The sequence below is a fragment of the Megascapheus bottae genome, chromosome X, assembly GCF_031878675.1.
Source record: "Megascapheus bottae isolate mThoBot1 chromosome X, mThoBot2.hap1, whole genome shotgun sequence".
NCBI classification, from domain to species: Eukaryota; Metazoa; Chordata; class Mammalia; order Rodentia; family Geomyidae; genus Megascapheus; species Megascapheus bottae.
This window is the reverse complement of record NC_143547.1, coordinates 8,846,727-8,866,805: the sequence shown is the minus strand read 5'-3', so window position 1 is coordinate 8,866,805 and position 20,079 is coordinate 8,846,727. Positions and strand designations below refer to the sequence as shown.

General features: G+C 31.7%; 1 protein-coding gene across 5 annotated transcripts in view; it reads right to left on the bottom strand.

The window, feature by feature from the left end:
• Cnksr2 (connector enhancer of kinase suppressor of Ras 2) overlaps nucleotides 1–20,079 on the bottom strand; it is a 239,510-nt gene that overhangs the window by 110,927 nt on the left and 108,504 nt on the right. For 3 of the 5 annotated variants that reach the window (XM_090326745.1, XM_090326749.1, XM_090326744.1), the window contains exons 7-9: nucleotides 18,326–18,385; nucleotides 14,538–14,606; nucleotides 1,200–1,346 (exon numbers count right to left, since the gene is read on the bottom strand). In XM_090326745.1, the coding sequence (XP_090182871.1) occupies nucleotides 1,200–1,346; nucleotides 14,538–14,606; nucleotides 18,326–18,385 (276 nt within the window). The remainder of the gene's footprint in view (nucleotides 1–1,199; nucleotides 1,347–14,537; nucleotides 14,607–18,325; nucleotides 18,386–20,079) is intronic. The other 2 variants (XM_090326748.1, XM_090326747.1) reach the window with 1 other exon arrangement.

Sequence of the window (20,079 nt, the reverse complement as noted above, 5' to 3'; positions counted from 1 at the left end):
GGCAAGCATTGGCCTTTGAACTTCAATGGTATTCAGATGTTGATAATGCACTTTTAGTAAAATGAATTTGGAGATATTAATATGGTTTACATTTATTAATTTGAAAATGGGCTCATATTAAAAATTTAAATACTAATGTTGAAACATTTTGTGTTTGATATTTAAATATAATGCCAAATTTGAGATGAATAAATACAGTAATATTTTAATCAATTAAGAATCATCATAATCTGTAAGGCCAGTTATATGTAATAATTAGAAATATAGGAATATTTCTAATATTAATATAAACATTCTAATATTAGAAAAGTCCATGAATGGTCAAGGGCACTAAATACAAAGTTTAACAACTTTACATACAAGTGACACCAGTGCATTTTCATATATTGCATCCATGGCTATTGTGAACAATGGAAAGTATGTTCAGTTCAATGGGAGATTAATTTTTTAATTAGATTTATAGGAAAAGCTAACAATCTACTATTTTAAAAATATAGGGCTTGTGAAGGAAAGTCTTTTTATGGTAAGTTTAAAAGATCTATCTTGATTGAAATGGAAGGAAATCTATCACTCTCCTAAATTTAACCAATCAGAATATTTTATATCTTTCCAGATAACTCTTAAGGAATTCATCAGTGTATAGAGTAGTATTTTAGAATAATATTTTATGCTGAAGAAAAATTCTAATGTAACCATCCCATTTTTGCCACCCTATAGAATAGAAAAAGGAAAAATGAAGAATTAGGAGGAATATTCTAGGGAGAATTTAATTACTAATTTAAAACTTCATTTTCCTTCTGTTTGTAAATTACTATCTTAGGACTTGATTTAAAACAATTCTATAAACTATCATCTAGATTTTCCAGAGGTATATGTGATTATCAAGATTATATTATAAGAGATTTTTTACTTTCATTCTTTTCTATATTTTGACATAGAATGTCATGTTATCTTTTGGAATTATGTTTAATTGTTTCTGAATTAAGACAGAGTCTTTTTGTAATTTGTGTTTTAGTAACTCAGATTAATCATAATTAAGCCTATTAGGATAAGCTGTGAAGAGATAATTTCACAAACAAATTTTCAAAAGCATACAAGGTTAATCCATATGCTGCTGAGATGAGGCACAATAAAGAAGCAATACTGAGATCATCTATGGCTAAAATGATGGTGTATGACTTATGATTAAGCTTCATTACCTGCAGAGCAAGGGGCTTCCATCTCATATTTTTCAGTAAAGCTGGTGCTGAGGTAAGCATGCTCTGAGGTCGCTTTTTCAAAGTTAAGATAACACCACTCGGGTCCTCTCGTAGTGCATTCACCAAATTTTTCAACTGCCACCCCACCTGGTAACCAGCAAAATCATTACAATAAAATTGAGGTACAGTATTCAAAGATTTAATGTTCTCCCCATTTAATAAGATCAGTAAAAAATCACACAATTGGTGTATTATCCTATCAATTTTCAGGAGATATCGATTCAAGAAAGAAATTTTATCTTTGAATTGATTAACCATGTTATTGCACTAGAGTCCATAGGATCAGAAGACAACATAATGGACATTTGACAAGTCAAAGCAGAGAATAAAATGGTATCTTACATTGGATGATTTAGAATGTAAAGAAATCGTGTCACCATTGGTGCTGCTCAGCTGCTAGGTGTAGATGCAAGCTTTGATCACAAGTACAATTTACAAATCCACATGATGGAAACAAGGAATTGGCAATGTCCTGAGCTTACAAATTATACCACATGCTTTCTCATCACCATCTTTTAGAGATATGTGGTTACAAGAGTCTTTAAATTAGATGGACATTAGCTGGTACTAACCCACCAAAGCAACATCATAATACAAGGACCGTAACTTCCATGAAATAAGCCTTTTAACATGTTATAAAGATAGAAACTAATGACAAGAAAACACCACTCCAATACAGCAGCTACTGGCAATTTTATTTAATGAAGCCATTCTGTTTAAATGTCACCTCAACATTTAATGAAGCCATTCTGTTTAAATATCACCTCAAATTATGTTGTACAATTAAACCAAATATTTGATAAATGTCTTTAAACCTGGCTTCACAATTACTCGTGTTAAACTATTTTACTCATCATCCTTTGAAAAATGTTAACCAAGAATAAATTTGTTAATTTACTTTTAAAATAGACTACAGATACAGTATTCAACACAAAGTCTTAGAACTGTGCTTTAAAGCATGAAAATCTCACTTCAACATTTACTTTAAGAATATTGCTCACATTTAACAGAGAAGAAACATTTTTAGCAACTCCAATGGGTTGTAATATTCCAAGATGTATTCTACAAATGTACTGGGTCAAAATTTATCCTGCTTTGCAAACAGGATTTAGAAAAATGGTCTACAAGTGATGTAGTTTCTTCCTAGGCACCCATGTAAAAGAGTGTGAGCCTCTTTTGTATGCTATTCACCATATTTTTGCCTGGAAAACATTACTAAAGATGAAGAGAATGAACATTCTTCACCAAAAGAAGCAAAGATCTCCTAGACGCTATGAAGAGGTAATGTGGAAGAAGCAAGATGGATACTATACTGCTTTAAGCCTCAGGAAAGGGCCTGGATGTAGTAGTACATGCTTATAGTTTCAGCTTCTTAGGAAGTAGAGATAGTAAAACCATTGTTTAAGGCTAACCCTGTGCATAAATGAGAAATCCCATCAGAGAAATGCTAAAAAGGATGGGAACATGGTTCAACTAGTAGACCAGTTGCCTAGCCAGCTTGTGGCTCTTGAATTCAATTCCTTGTACTATTAGTACAACCAATTTTAAAAAAGAAAGAAAAAGGAAGACAAGGTAAAAGGAAGACACTAAAACCCTTAGAGTATCTTAAAATAAACTATCACTATGGTATTTGGCTAACATGAATAAGAGGCAGTCACTTTTGAAAAAGTACATTATTGTAGATTGACTATATTGTGGAGCTGGTCAAATGCCTATCACATATAAGTGGAGATTGGTTTGTGTCCAAAGGTATATTATATTGAGTTTCATTCCTTTGAAAGGTAAGTAGTGTCCTTACAGCCATTTCTACAAGATAACAGTTAAAGTAAACTGGGTTCAAAATCAAGTGTTCACCTGTTAAAATATGGAAGTAAATTCTGAGTACAAGTTTGAAGAAGATATGTGTGTGTTGCTTGTAATTTATAAATATTAATGATATTTTATTATTTATCCATTCATAAATTGTTAATTGTATTCAACAACCAATGTGATAGTATCCTTCTTCCAACATATAGGTTTCTCAACAATGAATTACACATAAATGTCTATTCATAAATTCCTTTCCATTTTACTCTATAAAATGATTGCTGGGCCAAGTTGAGGATTTTTAAGGCTAGGTGGTGTTTCTTGTGAAATGTTTAGTGTGAATTGATTGGTTCTGTTCTTTCATAAGTTCTATATATGGCAGAAAAATTGGCATATTAATTTAAGTAGCATCTCTGCTATTGTTGAAATAACATTATCAATGTTTTTTTAAAGCAAATGGATATAATATGTATTAAATGTCTTTGGTCCCCCAAATTCATCTTCCACTGTTAGGAGGGAAAGACTGGACAAAAGCACCAAGATAAATGTGGAAGATGTGTGCCACTGTATTGTTTAAACTCATCAAATACTGAACACTTGTAAATGTCCACTAGTAAGGGAGATAAAATTTATTGTATGGAACAAAATTAAGTTCCAAAATGAGAAATAATATTTAATTTCACTGTTTGCAATATGAATATAGATATCGAAGAGAGTCTCACTATTAATGGTAGTTACATTAAAGAATAAACACCACAATACAATTTTTCTTACACTTCTGTTTCCTCAACTTCTAGCAATAAGCATGGGTAACTTTTCCAAACACTTAAGATTGCAAAATACATGGATTTTATTCTATGGAATTTTATTTAGAATATGCTTGATCTTATGAATGACTGCTATGGATAGAATATTTCTATAAGCACAGAATTAGAAAGGTAGCACTACATAAAAAGCACTAAAAGGTGGCAATGGAAAAGTCAAATGTGTGTACTACATCTTTAGATGGTTAGCAAAAGCAAATGAAAGTGTATTATTGAATTACTCAAGGCAAGATCTCCAATATCTGCTGACCTTTGATTCAAAAAATGATTTTCAATTATGAGTTTCAGTGAATGACTCCACTTAAGCATTGTTATTTTCACATAGAAATTGCCAAATATAAGATATATGGATTAACGCACAACAGCAATCATAGCTCCTCAGAGGCTATGCACATGTGAGGGGAATGTACATTTGAGGCCAGCTTAGGCAAAGGTAATAAGATCCTATGCCAGAAACACTAGCAGTGTAGCTCAAGTGATAGAGTACCTACCTAGCAAGTAAGGCCCTGGGTTGTATCCCCGGTACAACAGAGCATTGCTGAATGGGAATAAAGGTCACTGCATAATTTACAGCCTATGTGTATATCCTTATTTTTCTCCATCTTTTCTGAAACGTAATTTGTATTGTTCTAAAAAGCTTCGTGTCTTTTCCCCTGTATATTATCTTATATCACCATTTTTAACAACTGTCTTCATTTTATTGGCAAGTAAGATAGTCTCAGAACTCTAGTTCTGTAATACCACAGACTTCCAGCCAGATGAGATACAATGAATGCTTGAACTTAATTTCCTTAATAGTTATTTAGACACTTCTGGTTGCCATATTACAGGGGAACATTTGTAGATGGTGTGAAAAAATGTAGAATGGGAATCTCCATGTTATAAACTAAATGTAATAGTACACATGTCCAAATATATAAAACTTATAAATACATGCTAATATTTTTTTCAAGGTTAAGTTTCTATTTTCTCATTTAAGTTTCTGGATATAGTTTCATAATATTAAGTTTGAGAGACATGAATTGGAAATCATGTAAAATATAATAGTAATATAAAAATGATTATAAGATAATCTCCAATTGGACACAAAGTTTTTGTGTACTCAGAAAAAGAAGGGGCTGGAGGCAAAGAAAAAACATGCCAAAGAATCAAATAAGGTAAAAAAAATGAGAAAATCAGATCTACTCTGGGCATTAAAAGAGAACAGGTTATGAATGAATAGAAAAACAGTCTAGCAAGATACCAAAAAAGGAATTGGCTCACTTGTGAAACAGTGAGTTTTACATTATTCAATAGTGTTGTTCCAACAAAATAATTACACAACTTCAAAGGCATAATACATTCCAACTTTAATTATAGAATGGGTAGAAATAAACAAATAGCCACATTTTGGCTCAAGCAGAGGAATGTGGTCCTGCCTCACATCATCTCTTCTCCCTCCCATCTTTCTAATATTTCATGAAATCCTACAATGTTCTCTTCTTCAAGAACTTACAATTACAACTTCCTTCATATGACTACAAGGAGTCTCTAACCATTCCCGCTTCCTATCAAGAACTCCAGCCATTATATTGCAACTGTTCAGTTCAATACCAACAGCTACTCAACAATCAAGTACTTGTAATTTGATATGCTAGATACTTCATGTCCACATTAAATAATTTTATGTTTCCAGCCTTACAAAAGCCCAGTGAGGTAAGCTATTGAACTGGTTCTGCCTATGAATGAAGACGAGATTTATTTTTGAGCTAAGATTATAACAATACTAAGTGGCAAAGGCAGAATTCATACTTAAATACATTGGATTCTACAGAACAAAGTATTGCCAACCAAATACACAGATACTGCAAATGAAAGCAATATTTAACAATATTAATGATAATAATAATGAAAATCAAGATTCTCATCATCCTCTCAGCTTGGGAGTTTGGGGTCACCTATAGAGTCCCCTCCTGTTTAATCCACATGTGTTCTAAAAATAGATCACAGCAATTAACACATCTTCTCACTGCCTTCTTTCTGGTGTAGGAACCTATATGCAAGCTTTAAAACAGACTCCTAACTTGTCTTTCTGCTTCTAGTCTTTTGAAGTTCCAAAATACTGCTATGTGTAAAATTATTCTTCCTTTTGAAATCTTGCAATAGATCTACAAAGGTCCAACCAGAGAATCAATCTTTGTATAGGCACTACTAATATTATTACAGTTTTGTTTTGTTATGTCTTTTTTTTTTTTTGGTTGGTCGTGGGACTTGAATTCTGGGCCTGGGAATTGTCCTTAAGCTCTTCAGCTCAAGGCTACCACCCTACCTCTTGAACCCCAGCACCACTTCTGGTTTTCTGGTGGTTAACTGGAGATAAGAGTCCCAAGGACTTTAATGCCCAGGCTGGCTCTCAACCGCAATCCTCAGATCTCAGCCTCTTGGGTAGTTAGGATTTCAGGCATGAGCTACCGCTCTCTGCTTTTGTTGTCTTTAATGCAAGAAAGAATGTATTAGAATCAGAAGGAAGGCTTGTTAAACAACATGTTACTATATTTTATCACCCTGAGTGTTTGATCCAATAGTTCTGGGGTAGACTTAAGAATTTGCTTAAAAAGGGAAGTGGGGCTGAACTTTAGAACAGCGTGAGACCTAAATGGAGTGTCTATTAGGTGTAACATGGGGGAGACTCTGCTGAAGTGGCACCTAATGTATCCCATCTTAAGGGCTTAAAAGAAGGTTTCAAATTAGTTTAAGGCAAATCGGTTAGAATATCAACAGTTGAAGGGGTAGCTGGTAGCTGAAGGGGTGAAGAAAACTGGGAGGCAAAGTGTGGTAAGTTTGAGCAACGTTCATGGGTAAGGGAACAAAGGAAAGAGTAATGAGGAAGAATAAAACGGAGGTCCAATGGCTGCAGAACACTTCTGAAAGTGGACTTTGTAAAGTTGGCTAAATAGTGAATTTATGTTTTCTTCAAATGCAGTTCTTCGTTTCAGCAATAGCTGCAAAAACGAGGTTCCCTCTGCTTAGAATTTTCTTTTACTTACTAAAATTTATCTATCCATAAAGGTTTATAGTACATGCAATATCCATAATAGTCTTCTTGAAAGGAGACCTTTCTTTTCCTTATATGAATCTTAGAACACATTGCATCTCACTTGTACCATTTTTATTCCTGTTACATTTTTCCTCCCCCTTTCTTATCTACATCACAAAACTGGATTTTAAGTGTTTTAAGAGATAAAAAGAGAGTTTGCTTAGCTATACTCTATAACCAATAAAGTGCCTCACAAATGGTTAATTAACAAAGGAACTAGCTAGTTTATATCGACAAGAGCTAACTATTTCAAATATAATAAAATGTCCTTAAATCCAAAAGGAGGGCTTATGGCTTTATGTGTATAAAATCAAGCTGTATGATAGCTATAGCAAGGCATATAGAAGGTTAAATGACGTCTAATATGAAACAAAATGTTTTGTCCATAATTATAAAGCTAACATGAAGTTTTACTCCCAGTATATCATAAGCTTTTCCCTTATAAGTGAACATTTGGAAAAAATATTTCTATGCTGGATACTCTAGATTAAAAAGTCATTGTGATGTGATTATGATATGGTATATAATAGTGAATAAATTGTTACTTGTCTTAGAAGGAGTTTACTTCATCACATACATTATATAAACACAGATGATAAGGTATTTTGTTCTCCCAAAGTATTTTGTATTAGTTGTAAATAGTCTGAAAGTATTTCATTTACATAAAGTTCAAAGGCTGGAATGAGCCTTTTAAAACACCATTTGTATCTTATACAAAATATGTCTTATTACTGGTTAATGTTTTCTATACATGCTGAATTTCTAATTCTCTTCCTCATTCAATAAGATAGAAATCAATATCTTCAAGCAATAGCTAAACTTATCCCTTATGAAATTATATACATAATCCCCGATACACACATAAAATGTATTCTGTATACAATACAAACAGACCTATCATTTCTTAAGAAAGCAAACTTAAGTATGCCAACTATTAAAAGCCAGATGTTCTGCTTTCTTGTGGATGAAATAGACAACAGGTGTTCTTGGGTACAAAGCAATACAAGTGGGGACATCCTGAATAACTGGCCGCCTGAATTAGGAATACAATAGGCCTTGGAGTTCCTGCTGTAAAGATGAAACATTTCCTTTCTTTTGGGCACATTTCCCTGATTTGTTTTCCAAACATCAAGTGAATTATTTTGTCAACAGTTCAAAGCTATCATCTTTCATGTATGCTTTTGTGTGTATACATATTCTTATTTACAGGCATAAATCAAATCTTCTCACAAAGGAAATTTCAAAGAGACTTGAAGTATGCCCCTGTGAATGTCTGAGGATGAGTCATGCTGTATCTAAATGTCTTTCTTTTCAAAAGCATTGAGAAGACAAGCTACCATGCTATTGCTAATGACACTTTGTCTGATAAAAATATTTTGGTGCTTATATATATATACACACATATACATATACATAAACATGCCTTTACGTTATAGTTTTTTGCATTAAAAGTTATAGAAGAATCAAATAACCCTTTTATACCAATTGCTATCTTCTTTAGCAAAATAAGCTATGTAGAGAAAACATACTTTATAAGCATTTCTAAATTAATGAATTCTGATACCTTGAAAATCAAGGACCTATAACTACTATATCTCAAGAACCAATGTAAAAATTTTATTTATACTCAGTGTACCCTTTGTATCCTTGGTGTCTGTGCTTCTCTGGTAAGCTTATTCCAAAGCATTTTGTGCAGTCAACTGTCATTGTCTGTTTCCATTCTAACATGACATTTGGTAATTCTGTAGTCTCTGGGCCAAATGTTTATTTTGGACACTTCATAGTTTTCATTCATATATGCTACAAAGCAAAATCAATGCCACTTCATTTTAATATGTGTGTCATTCATGACATCATTTTGTATCTGTAAATAATATAATTTACTTCATCTGAAAGCCTCTTCTAGGTAGAAAAGAAGAGGAAAACATGACAGTGGAATGCAAAGCTATGGTCAGCTCTAAATGGGCCACTGTGAAATCTATTTATCAGTTGCTCTAACTTAAAATAAAATCCGCTATTGCCTACTATTATGGTAATAAAATGTAGAAGAAATAGTGTTAGAGGAAATGTACAAGCAGTGAGACTCTATGTTACCTACAATTTTAGTTGTGATGCTATCTGGAATATTAATTTAGTGAATTTGAATCCTAAAATTTTCTGTTTTATAGTGCTTTACAATGTTCTCTTTTCATATAATGGTTTTAGCAGGAAGATAAGTTATTCACTAATTGATAGAAAGTAGATTTGGCAATTATTGGCAGCTTTTTCCTAATTTGACAATGGTAGGAAAAGGGCTGATATGACTGATACTGACTGGCAAGCGAGCTACACATTTAAGTTAATAACCTGGAGTCTTTAAGAATTTCAGGCAACAGACACAGTTTAAACATACAAAGTAATCACTTGTAACAAACTCCACGCTGCAAGTTAGTCATATTATTTATACAGTGATATTAAAAGATACATTCCTAAGAACAAAAATAAGTAAAATACAGTGATTTAAACATTACCAGTCTGTTGGACTTTCATTGTTGAAATTCTATTTGTATATGTACCTGTTAACTAATTTTAAATAGTAATAAATATATTTGCAATCAAAAAAGTAAAATAATCATTTATAAAACAGTTATATTTTTCCTCATGAAGTGGTAAGATCTGTATAAATAAGAATAAAACAAAGAAAATTGTTTATGAAAGGATTATATATAACATTTGCTTTACATAAGCATTTAAGCTAATGTGTTAAACTTTGATAATAAAAAATGAAACATGTTAGTAAAGAAATTAACTGATTTCTTTAGGCAAAATAAAAATAAAATTCATGTCAATATGTGGTAATTTAAAACCAATTTCCACTTGATTTTATCAAAGCCAAAATATTCAATGGAAAATAAAAGAATAAAATGATGAAGTACTCACTACTTAAAATGAATCCAAAATAAAATGTTTCCATGAGTAATGAAATCTGTGATACATCATTGTTTACTTTGACTTTAGGTAAATATTCCTTAATAGTGTCCTCTTTTAAAAATAATACATGTGCTTTGCTTTAGAATATTAATTTCTTAGACTCTTAATATTGTTATTTTAAGACATTATCAGAGATATTTATTAAGTAACATGAAAATGTCATGCTAATGCAATTAATCTCTGTAGTCCAGCAATATTTAGTATATATATGAATAATTTGTGTGATATGTGAGAACCACTTTCTTCCATTGGAGGTCTTAATTTTTGATACTTTTGGTATAAGGAATTATAATAAGATAATTATTTCTTCTGTCAGAAAGAACATGAGGAAATACATAATAAAGAAAACTGAACTAAGTAAAAAATGGAGGAGAAATAAATAAGAAGGGACGAGAAAGGCAAAGAAGAAAATTGAAAAGGCAAAACTGAAACAGAGACAAAATTAGGTAAGTTAGAAAAGAGAGGAAAGAAATACATCTCTTGTTGAACAATGGCAAGATATAAATTAAGCTGAATGAGCCTCTTATTTCTGCTGGAGTTCATGGAATGAGAAATAGGCCAAGAAGTAAAGGAAAGGAAGGCTGAAATTTATTGGGTCATCACATTTTCATCTATTCTGATAATGTTCACTTCCCTTTTGAATAGTATTCTCATGTTTTTTCTAGTGTTTAAAGATCAAAATGGTAAGTGCGCAGCCAGAAATTTTAATAATAGAGTGGGAAAAAGAAAATAAGGGAGACACATGAAGTTAGAATGAAGTTTCCAGATAACTAAATGGCCCTTCAATTTGTTCTCTTCCCTTCCACCCTCTCTGCTATCATTTACAGGTCTTGTTCATGCCCATTGACTATTTTGAGAATAACAAAACTCACTGGCTTAAAGTAATGTAGTTATCTTCCATCTCTCATTTATCAATTTTCAATATTGTACTTGCTACCGTATACCTTTTGACAGTCATGACCTGTCTATTTCCCAACCCAGTAGTCTTTGTATCCATAAATATTAAACCATACATTTCAATAATAATAATCAGGTGCCAGGATTTTCAAAATAGCGGTGAATGTATTTTTAATATTAACAGAAAACCAAAGAAAATCTTCCAAATTCTGGATTCAACCATCAACATTGCCACTTTTTGCAAATGATACTGAGTAACTATACGTTTTTAGTATGGAGAATATTTAGAACACTTACACACCCTCAAACAGTACTAACATGATATTTAATTGATTTGTTAGGAATATATCAAACATTCTTAGAAAATTTAAATAGTCTCATCAGCTAAAAAAGCATGTTAAAATTGCATCACTGAGAACAAAGTTGTTGTTTCAAACTATGCCAAGGTTGTCTTCCAGGGAGAGGGATGTAGTGGTAGCTGAAGTAGAAAAAACTTTGGAGATTCCAACAGCATTTGAAGAGTTGTATCTTTAGTGTCATGCTTGGATGTTCATGATTTTTTTCTTCTTCCTACTTGGCACCCAGTTTCTCAGCCAGAGCAGTATGCTGATATGAAAAGCTTAAAACTACTCCCAATAAAGAATAGAGAAACAGGATAATAGACATAGAACTTCCAGTTTCATTTCAAATAAGAAAACATTTGAGTTTAAAAAGAGCATACTAGAAACATGAACATCAAAGTGGACATCTTACATACACATTATGCTAGCAATTTAGAATTATAGAATTTAATTATTTGTGGTTCATTCAACTTTCTCAGACAAACAGTTAATAATTTCAAATCACTTTCAACATATTTTTGAGTAAAGAGTAAATATCAGATTAAACTACTTCCTGAATTGTAGGAAAATTTTAAATTACAGAAAATATTACAATTAATATTCTAAACAGCAAGATACAACATTGCTCTTTTCACTATTGAATCTAAAATAGTATATGATAATACTGATAATATCCAAGTATTCTGAAAAACAAATTAATGAATTAGACAATTAATATTAATGGTCAGATTTTAATGAAACATCATAACCAATACCTAGTGCCCATTGTAATAAATGTAGGGACAAAAGGAATAATTGCATACTATAAGCACTGTATACTTGTTGTAATTAATTTACATGCCTACTCATCCTTTTGTAGAAATGAACATCAGAAATTTAACACTTTTCCCCTCTCTGTATTTTCTAGAAAGATGTTAAAAACAGTGTACAGATTAAAGAAAACACAGGCAACAAAAAAGAGGGCACAATGGGTTACATTAAATGAAATGCACCACTCTTATACAAATATGCCTCTTGCTGGAATACAAAAAGGAAATCTGGTAATTGATAACATTATTAAGCATTGTCCTTTTATGAAATTCAACATGTTTTCCTGACTCTGCTATAACCCCAAACCAACTTGTTGGCTCTAGTAGAAGTCTGCCATGAATCAGGACTCCAAGTGGTTGAACTATTGCAACAGGTAATAGAAAAGAAGAAAGATAAGAAAATTAATTGCTATTGAGCACCTAATATGTGCCAGTATTTGTGATAAGTGTTTTACATGTTTTATTTGGGAGAAAGAAGTATAGTGAAAAATATGGCAGTAAAGTCAAATCTGAAGCCTATTTCTAATTTTGCATAAACTTATTCACTTCCTCAGTTATGTAAACTTGCTCTTTCCTTCTCTTTTTCCCTTGGTACCACGTAATGTCTCACTGGATGCTGAGATTTGCTCACATTCTTATTAAGATTCCTCCTCCTCTGATAATTTTGTAATTCAAAGTTTGGAAGAATATAATAAAAGTGAAATAAAAAAGAACAGATCTCAGAGTCAGAAAGCTTTGAGTTGTAGATGTTATGTAATCATTTTGTGTTTCGGTTTATACATCATCTTTGCAAGATTACTATAGGAAGTAAATAATATGAAATAATATGAAATACTAACTCATTGTTATAACACAATAGTTGCTAGCTAAAGTTATTATTTTAATACAATGGTAAAGTGACCCCCAAACAATTAACATAATGCACTTCAAGCATAAGTCAACTTCAGAGCAAAAAATGGATGTGAATTTTCACAACCATCATTCTGTTTAGTTTAAATTAAAAATATTCCTGTTACAAAAATGTATTCATACATTCTCACAGTATTTAAATGGTACGAAACCATACAGAAATTATAATTTGTTGAATTTTAATACTTTTATTTTTGAGTTAACAGATATTTATAATATTTTAGACTTTTCAAGATTTTCAGACTCATTCGATGTCAGGATCATTGATCTCCAATAATATCCTTTAAAACAATTTTATTCATAATTTGTATCCTGCTAGTAATTGACCAGGTAGAAATACATTCAGAAACAATTAGAATTTCGATTTGATAAAGGCTCATTGCAGAAATGGAGGCAGCATGAATATTAGAAGAGGGCAAAGTTACTCCTCTATTGAAGCAGCTGTTTTATCCTGTTTGCTCAAGCCCTAATATTATGGAATAAGTATTTTCTTTAAGGACATTTTATACACTGTCTAGTAATGAGAAAATGTCACCATAATTGTCACAGGGTAGAGAGATTTTGTTATTTTGCTATCACTTTATATTCAGGGCCAACCATAAAGTCAGACATTTAACATTTTCTTAGATAATGAACATCAGAACTTTAAATATCCGTATTTAGGAACCGTTTCTTAACACTACTGAGAAGAATTAGTCTTTATTAGAATATGTTGAAGCAAATTTAGATAAATTGTGTAACAGGATATAGTTACTCACTGTGAAGAGTTAGTAAGCTATTAACAGAATGTTTATTCCAAAGTCTCACTTTTTAAGATAAAGATTGTAGTATTAGTAATCAGATTATTTTAATTTCATTTTTAGAAACCACATTTTATTTTGGAAGAGAGCAGAGCAAAAGGAGAAATTTAAAATAGCCATAAATGAATGCCATTTAATGTTCATTTGTCTTCATTTAAGATGAATAAAAATAGCCTTTGAGAACTCTACCACAAGCAGAGAATGCCTCTACCATTGATGGCTATGTAAATGCATTTGTGAAGTTCATAAGACACGAAAATTTTATGATTTATTAGTTAAGTACAATCATGTTTAAAAATGGACTCCTAGATCCTTTTGGGAAATGAAGAGCTAATTCAACTATTAGAGATTAAAATGTTGTAAACATTGTAAATGTTGTAAATCTACATTTAAAATGAACTAAAAATCCACCATACTTGAACGAATCAGTCAATGCTAAAATAGATAAATGAAACTACTGAAGTTACGAAACATGAAGACTAGTTATTCATACATGTGAGGCAATTACTCTACCACTGAGCTACATCTTCAGTCTGATAAGACTGAATTTATGTGCATTGTCCAAGACTATTTTTCCAGTTCATAGAGTACATGCTATTATTCTGTACCTGCTCTTCTGAAGATCCATTTTCAACCATCAAAAATATTTCCCCATTTCTTTTTAATGCCATGTCATATAGTCTCATCAAATACGTAAGAAGAATAAAGAGTTGTTCAGTTGTTTTTTTAAAAAAATCTTCAATTTTCATACATATAAACAGGAATTTCATTTCTGATACACTTGTACAGCTTTAGCAAATCTTTAGATTAGTTCCTCCCACTGACTCTTAATGTAATTATACATACCACAGTCTGATGATTAACTTGAATCACTTCATCGCCAGCATGTATTTTCTTGCAACGATCTGCAGGTGACTGAATTCAGTATAAAAAATGATAAACAACATCAATTTTATTAGTTGTTTCCTCTTTCTGATAATAGATTCATCTTAAATTTGATTACAATTTTTATAAACTAAAAAGAATTTGGCAAAATGTTTATTGCTATCCACTTCATTCCATGTATAGCCAGTGACAGGAAATAGAAATCCAAAAGCAATTGTAGGTAATTAAGTTACAAAGCAAGAAAATATTCCTGAGCGCATTAAGGGAGAGTTACCCTGCTAAGAAACCACAATGAAAATATATTTCAAAGTAAAATTAGGCAATTTTTTCCTTTCTGTTTAATAGGATAATTCACATTAATTTCAACAAATTGGTTTTTTCAATTAAATGGATATGATCAGCATTAAAGCTTTGAAGTCTGCTCACCAAATTGCTAATGTATTTTACCATCAATAAAATTCATTCTGAAAACTAATATAGGAAAGCTAGTTAAAAGTAGAAATTAGTTCAGAAATGTATTAGATACCATTCTAATTGTTGAGTGATGAGAAAATGGTACTTCTTATGTTTCAGTCAATGTAAAACACTGGACCACAAAATCACATTAAATAAACTGAAATATAAACATTTCTACAGGATGTAACAATTTCATCAGTTTGTTTCTTTGTTACCTTAAAGGATTAAAATACAAAAGTAACCATAAAAAAGTAACTATTTGGAAATTTAATGTTGACACATTTTAAGAAGCCTTTAGAAAAACTGACACTCAAGGTAGAAATTGTATAATTGTCTGGGTAATGAATTTAAAATCCTCTTCTGTTTTTCTTCAAGTGACTACTGATTGATTACATAAATGTGAATCATTATAATATAGTGATATACTTTTGTATTTTAGATACGTTTTAATGAAAATATGTTTATCCAACTTTGCTCTAAGTATTTAAAATTTAGTCATTCAAATCTATTGAAATGGAATCAACTGAATAAAAATGATAGCGAGATAGCATCTCTCAAGGAAAATGCTACTTTTGACACCTGGAATTGAATTTATTTACATAATTATTTCCAGTTACATTTTCTGATTTATTTCTAATTTTCCATTGCCTTGAACACTTGAAGTTTTGAAAAAAAACTAATGTCAGCTATTTGCTGAGGCTAATGTCAGCTATTTGCTGAGGCTAAAAATTCATGATGAGATAATTTTCATGGTTAAGTATGGTGGTTCACTCCCACAATCTTAACAAGCAGCAAACTGAGGCAGGAGGATGGCAATGAGGCCTGCCTGGGCTACACAGTGAGACTCTGTCAAAAAGAAAAGGCCAACTCAACTATAATGTGTATCACAACATTTTTAGCAAGTAGGAATATTACCAAATATTACAATCCTCATATTACAAATCATTACTTTAATAGTTATAATTATAATCATTCCCCTCACTATATGGATAACAAATGATCTTTTAAAAGGTGAATATAGAAGAACAATATCAAGCAAATGATCTAGACATGATGTAAAAAATGACTGGCATATAAAATTCAATGAAACAACCATTTTTTACACAGGTTGAGTAAAACAGGGAGTAAATCCTATAAAGTTTGGATGTTTATATTTAATAGGACACTAGAGATCATTTTGCCCCAACTCCTCATTTTACATACAGAAAAACATAGGAACTAGGGTATAGAATAACAAAATATAACTTACCCACCTTTAGTCAACAGCTTTATTTACTCAGACTCAACCCAGAACTTCTAATTATAAATGACTGAGGGTGCCAAAAATATTTTAAATATTAAACATCAAAGGATCTAATATGATTCATATGTGAATTACTCTCCAAATCAGTATTTTCTCTGATCATTTACCCATTTATAAAATATTACTGAGCAATTTGTAGGAAAAGGAATAATGCTCAACTTTTACAGATCCCAGATAATATAGACAGACTGATTCCTAGCAATCAATCATTATATAGGTCAAAAATCACAATTTCTGTGATTTCTTCTCTGAATGCACTTGGGAACATTTACCACTTTTTCCATAGTTCTACAAAGTAAACTTTACTACAACCTGAAATGAATCCCTACTTGCTGTGCACTTGTCTAGGAAAACATATTAATTTAATTTTTTCCAATATGCTAAGAATACAGCAGAAATGAAATGAGGCTTGTTAAAGTAATAAATGAGCGATCAAATGAATGCACCAATGAGAATTAGTAGTAGTAAGAGTATGGTTTATAAAATTTCATATTATTTGTAATCCCTTAACTCTCTCATATTTAACCAAATGTAAGGATGCTACATATTTTGCCCAAGTATTTTGAATGTAATATATATATTATGTGTTTCATCTTCTACAAGAAACTAAGAGACTAAGGGGTAAAATCAGTAAGTAATTAAAGTTAACAGATGAACTAAACTAGGCAAGCACTGTGTGTGTGTGTGTGTGTGTGTGTGTGTGTGTGTGTGTGTGTGTGTGTGTGTGTGTGTGTGTGTTGATCCTTGGACTTGAACTCAGGATATGGGCACTGTTCTTGGGTTTTGTTGATAAAGGCCAGTGCTCTATCACTATTCACACCTCCACTTCCAACCTTTTGGTGGTTAATTGGAAGTAACAACCTCATGGATTTGTCTTCCCAGGCTGGTTTCAAAACATGATACTCAGGTCTCAGCCTCCTGATTAGTTAGGATTATAGGTGTGAGCCACCAATACCCAGCAAAACACTACTTTTTATGAAGAAAATACGGCAAATGTGTAGATTAATAATAATTTAGGACTAAATGAACTGCACCATATTCTTCTTTAACGAATCACAACAAAATCATGAAAATTTTCAGAACATCTAAAAGAAAGCAATAATTAATGCAAATCTGAGCACTTGTGTATATGAGTAGAATGAAAATTTAGGCTAATAACTACAGAGCTGATTTATCATTTTATTCAGTTCTCTTACACCAATCATGTTAATGATCACCATGATCATGTCATGTTTCTCTGAATAGAGTATACCTATAGAGCTCTACAACATAGTCATCTACATTCATTAGCTCATTAAACTCAGTTCATAAAACTGAGTGAGATATGTAGTATAGATAATTCCCAGTTATTATCAAGGAAAACAAAGTAATGAGAGGTTAAGAGGCTTGCAAACATTACATGGCTATTAAGGTACAGAACTCATAGTACCTACTCCTCGAAGACTTCTTACCCTCTGTATGTAGTGGTTCTCAAACTTGAACTATTGGACTATTTGTTAAAACAGAATCAATTAATAAGAAAGGCTAGTCCCCATAAGTTTTGATTTCATAGGTCTTGGGTGCAGTCTGATAATTGCATCTTTAGAAAGTTGTCAAGGGAGGATATTGCTACACCTGGCTGCTCTGCTCCCTCACTGGATTAAGCTGAATTATGCTGCAAATATTCAGAAAGCCTGCACTTCATGTTTCTTTCTTCCATCAGTTACCTTTCTTAAAATAACTAAAATATTTGACAGATGGAAGAAGATTCTTTTAGATGTCACAATAAACTCTCATAAACCAAAAAATACTTAACAAAGATAACTCTGGCTGCAAACAAATCCTCCGATTTACATTCAGTAGCTATTCTAAATAAAGTGAACAAAATCCCAAAGAAAAAAGTATGTGTATTTTTATTTATTGCTCTCATCTACTCTTATGCTCAGAAGTCAACCTCAAACATGTGAAATATACATGCATAAACCAAAATTTGAAATGCTGCAGTACTTACATTTTCTGTGGTTCCAGTAATTACATGGAGGCCATCATATGTTGACTTAATATACATACCCTAAGAAAAAGACAGCATCAAAAAATAGTGAAGCAATTGAAATATTTTCAAACACAGTATAATGATGTCCTTATTACAAATCCATGATTTAAGAAAGATGCCTTTAAATTTGTGCAAAATGACTCTGTAAATGTTCTGGTTTGTAACATTTTTCCAAAGAAGCCTATGCTGTACTTAATTGATAAGCAAATCACCTCTGGAGCTTATAAAATGGATCATGGTAAGTCAATGTTATGAAGAAAAAATATACTTCCTCCTAAATCAGTACTATGCAGTATAATGGCAGAATGAAGTTACAATGGGAAATTTAAATATCATCATGTTAGTAGCTTATGATACTTAATATAATTACACAATAAAAATAGGTTCTACAGAAGAGTGTTCAACTATAACTGGAGCTAGAAGAGTCATAAAAATGTATATAAAAATAAAAATGTATATAAATTTTTTTCTATTTTGTAGTGTCCTGTATTTCTTCTTTATTTATCTGAAATAAAAGAGCTTTAACAAAAACCAATATTATTAGAGAAAGATATGAATTTAGCACCTATATAAAGAAAATAATTATTACAATGTCAATTTCCCATACTTCTTGCTAATTATGTATTTAGATATGTGAATATGCATCTTCTTTTACTCAAAATAAGAAATTAAAGAATCAAAATAGTTCCTGATATAGTACTGACAAATCATCCTATAGCTTTTTCTGTCTGGGCTGAAACTGAACCATGATAATCCCATTCTCAGCCTCCATATATTTAGAATTATATTTGTGAGCCAACGGTGCATTTCTGTTATACCTATTCTTTTTTGTTTTTGCCAGTGCTCAGGGCCTGAGCACTGTCCTTGGACTTTCTCAAGGCTAGAGCTCTAACACTTGAGCCTCAGCACCACTTCCAGTTTTTTTTTCTATGTATGTCGTATAGAGGAATCAAACCCGGGTCTTTGTGCCTGCTAGGCCAGCAAGCACTCTACCACTAGGCCAAACAACTGGCCCCCTCTAACTATTCTTAATACTCAAAACTGACTTCATCTATTTTATCTGCCTACTTTTAAAAATAGCCAAAAGCCAGGCACCAAAAGAAAGAGAAAACACAGATTCTTGGAGGAGTTTTATGAAGAGTTTACTGAAATACATTTGATTACTTTTTCCCTCTGAGAAACAGCCAAATAGCAGGAAAACTTGTAATTCAAATATACTTTTTTCCTGCATCTGAAACAAATAACAATTTTCTATTTCATCATAATCTTCACTTATTTCATTAAATAATTTCATTAAAATTTTCATTATAATAATTTCATTAAAAATTTTTGGATCTCATTCGAGCAACTCCTTTTCCTACTCATGGTGCCCAAATGACATTTGCTTCACTTTCAAAATGTCAGTTAATGAACAATAGCCAGGGCAACCTCACAATGCAGTTGGTAGAATAATGCATATCTAGAGGAAATCCAAATACCTAAATAGAAAAAGAACTCTTTGAAGCCAAGTGGCTTCTGATTCAGTTTTGTTAAGTTCTAATAGACCTCATTTTCCTTTCCCTAACTTTCCACTAATAATTATTGTTTAAGAGCAAGTTACATATACTTTAATCACAACTAAGGATTCTGGCCTACATCTTTCTATTGTTTCTTCATTTACCATTTAGACATTTCCTATAGCTACCTGCATATGCTAAATCCAACCAAAACCC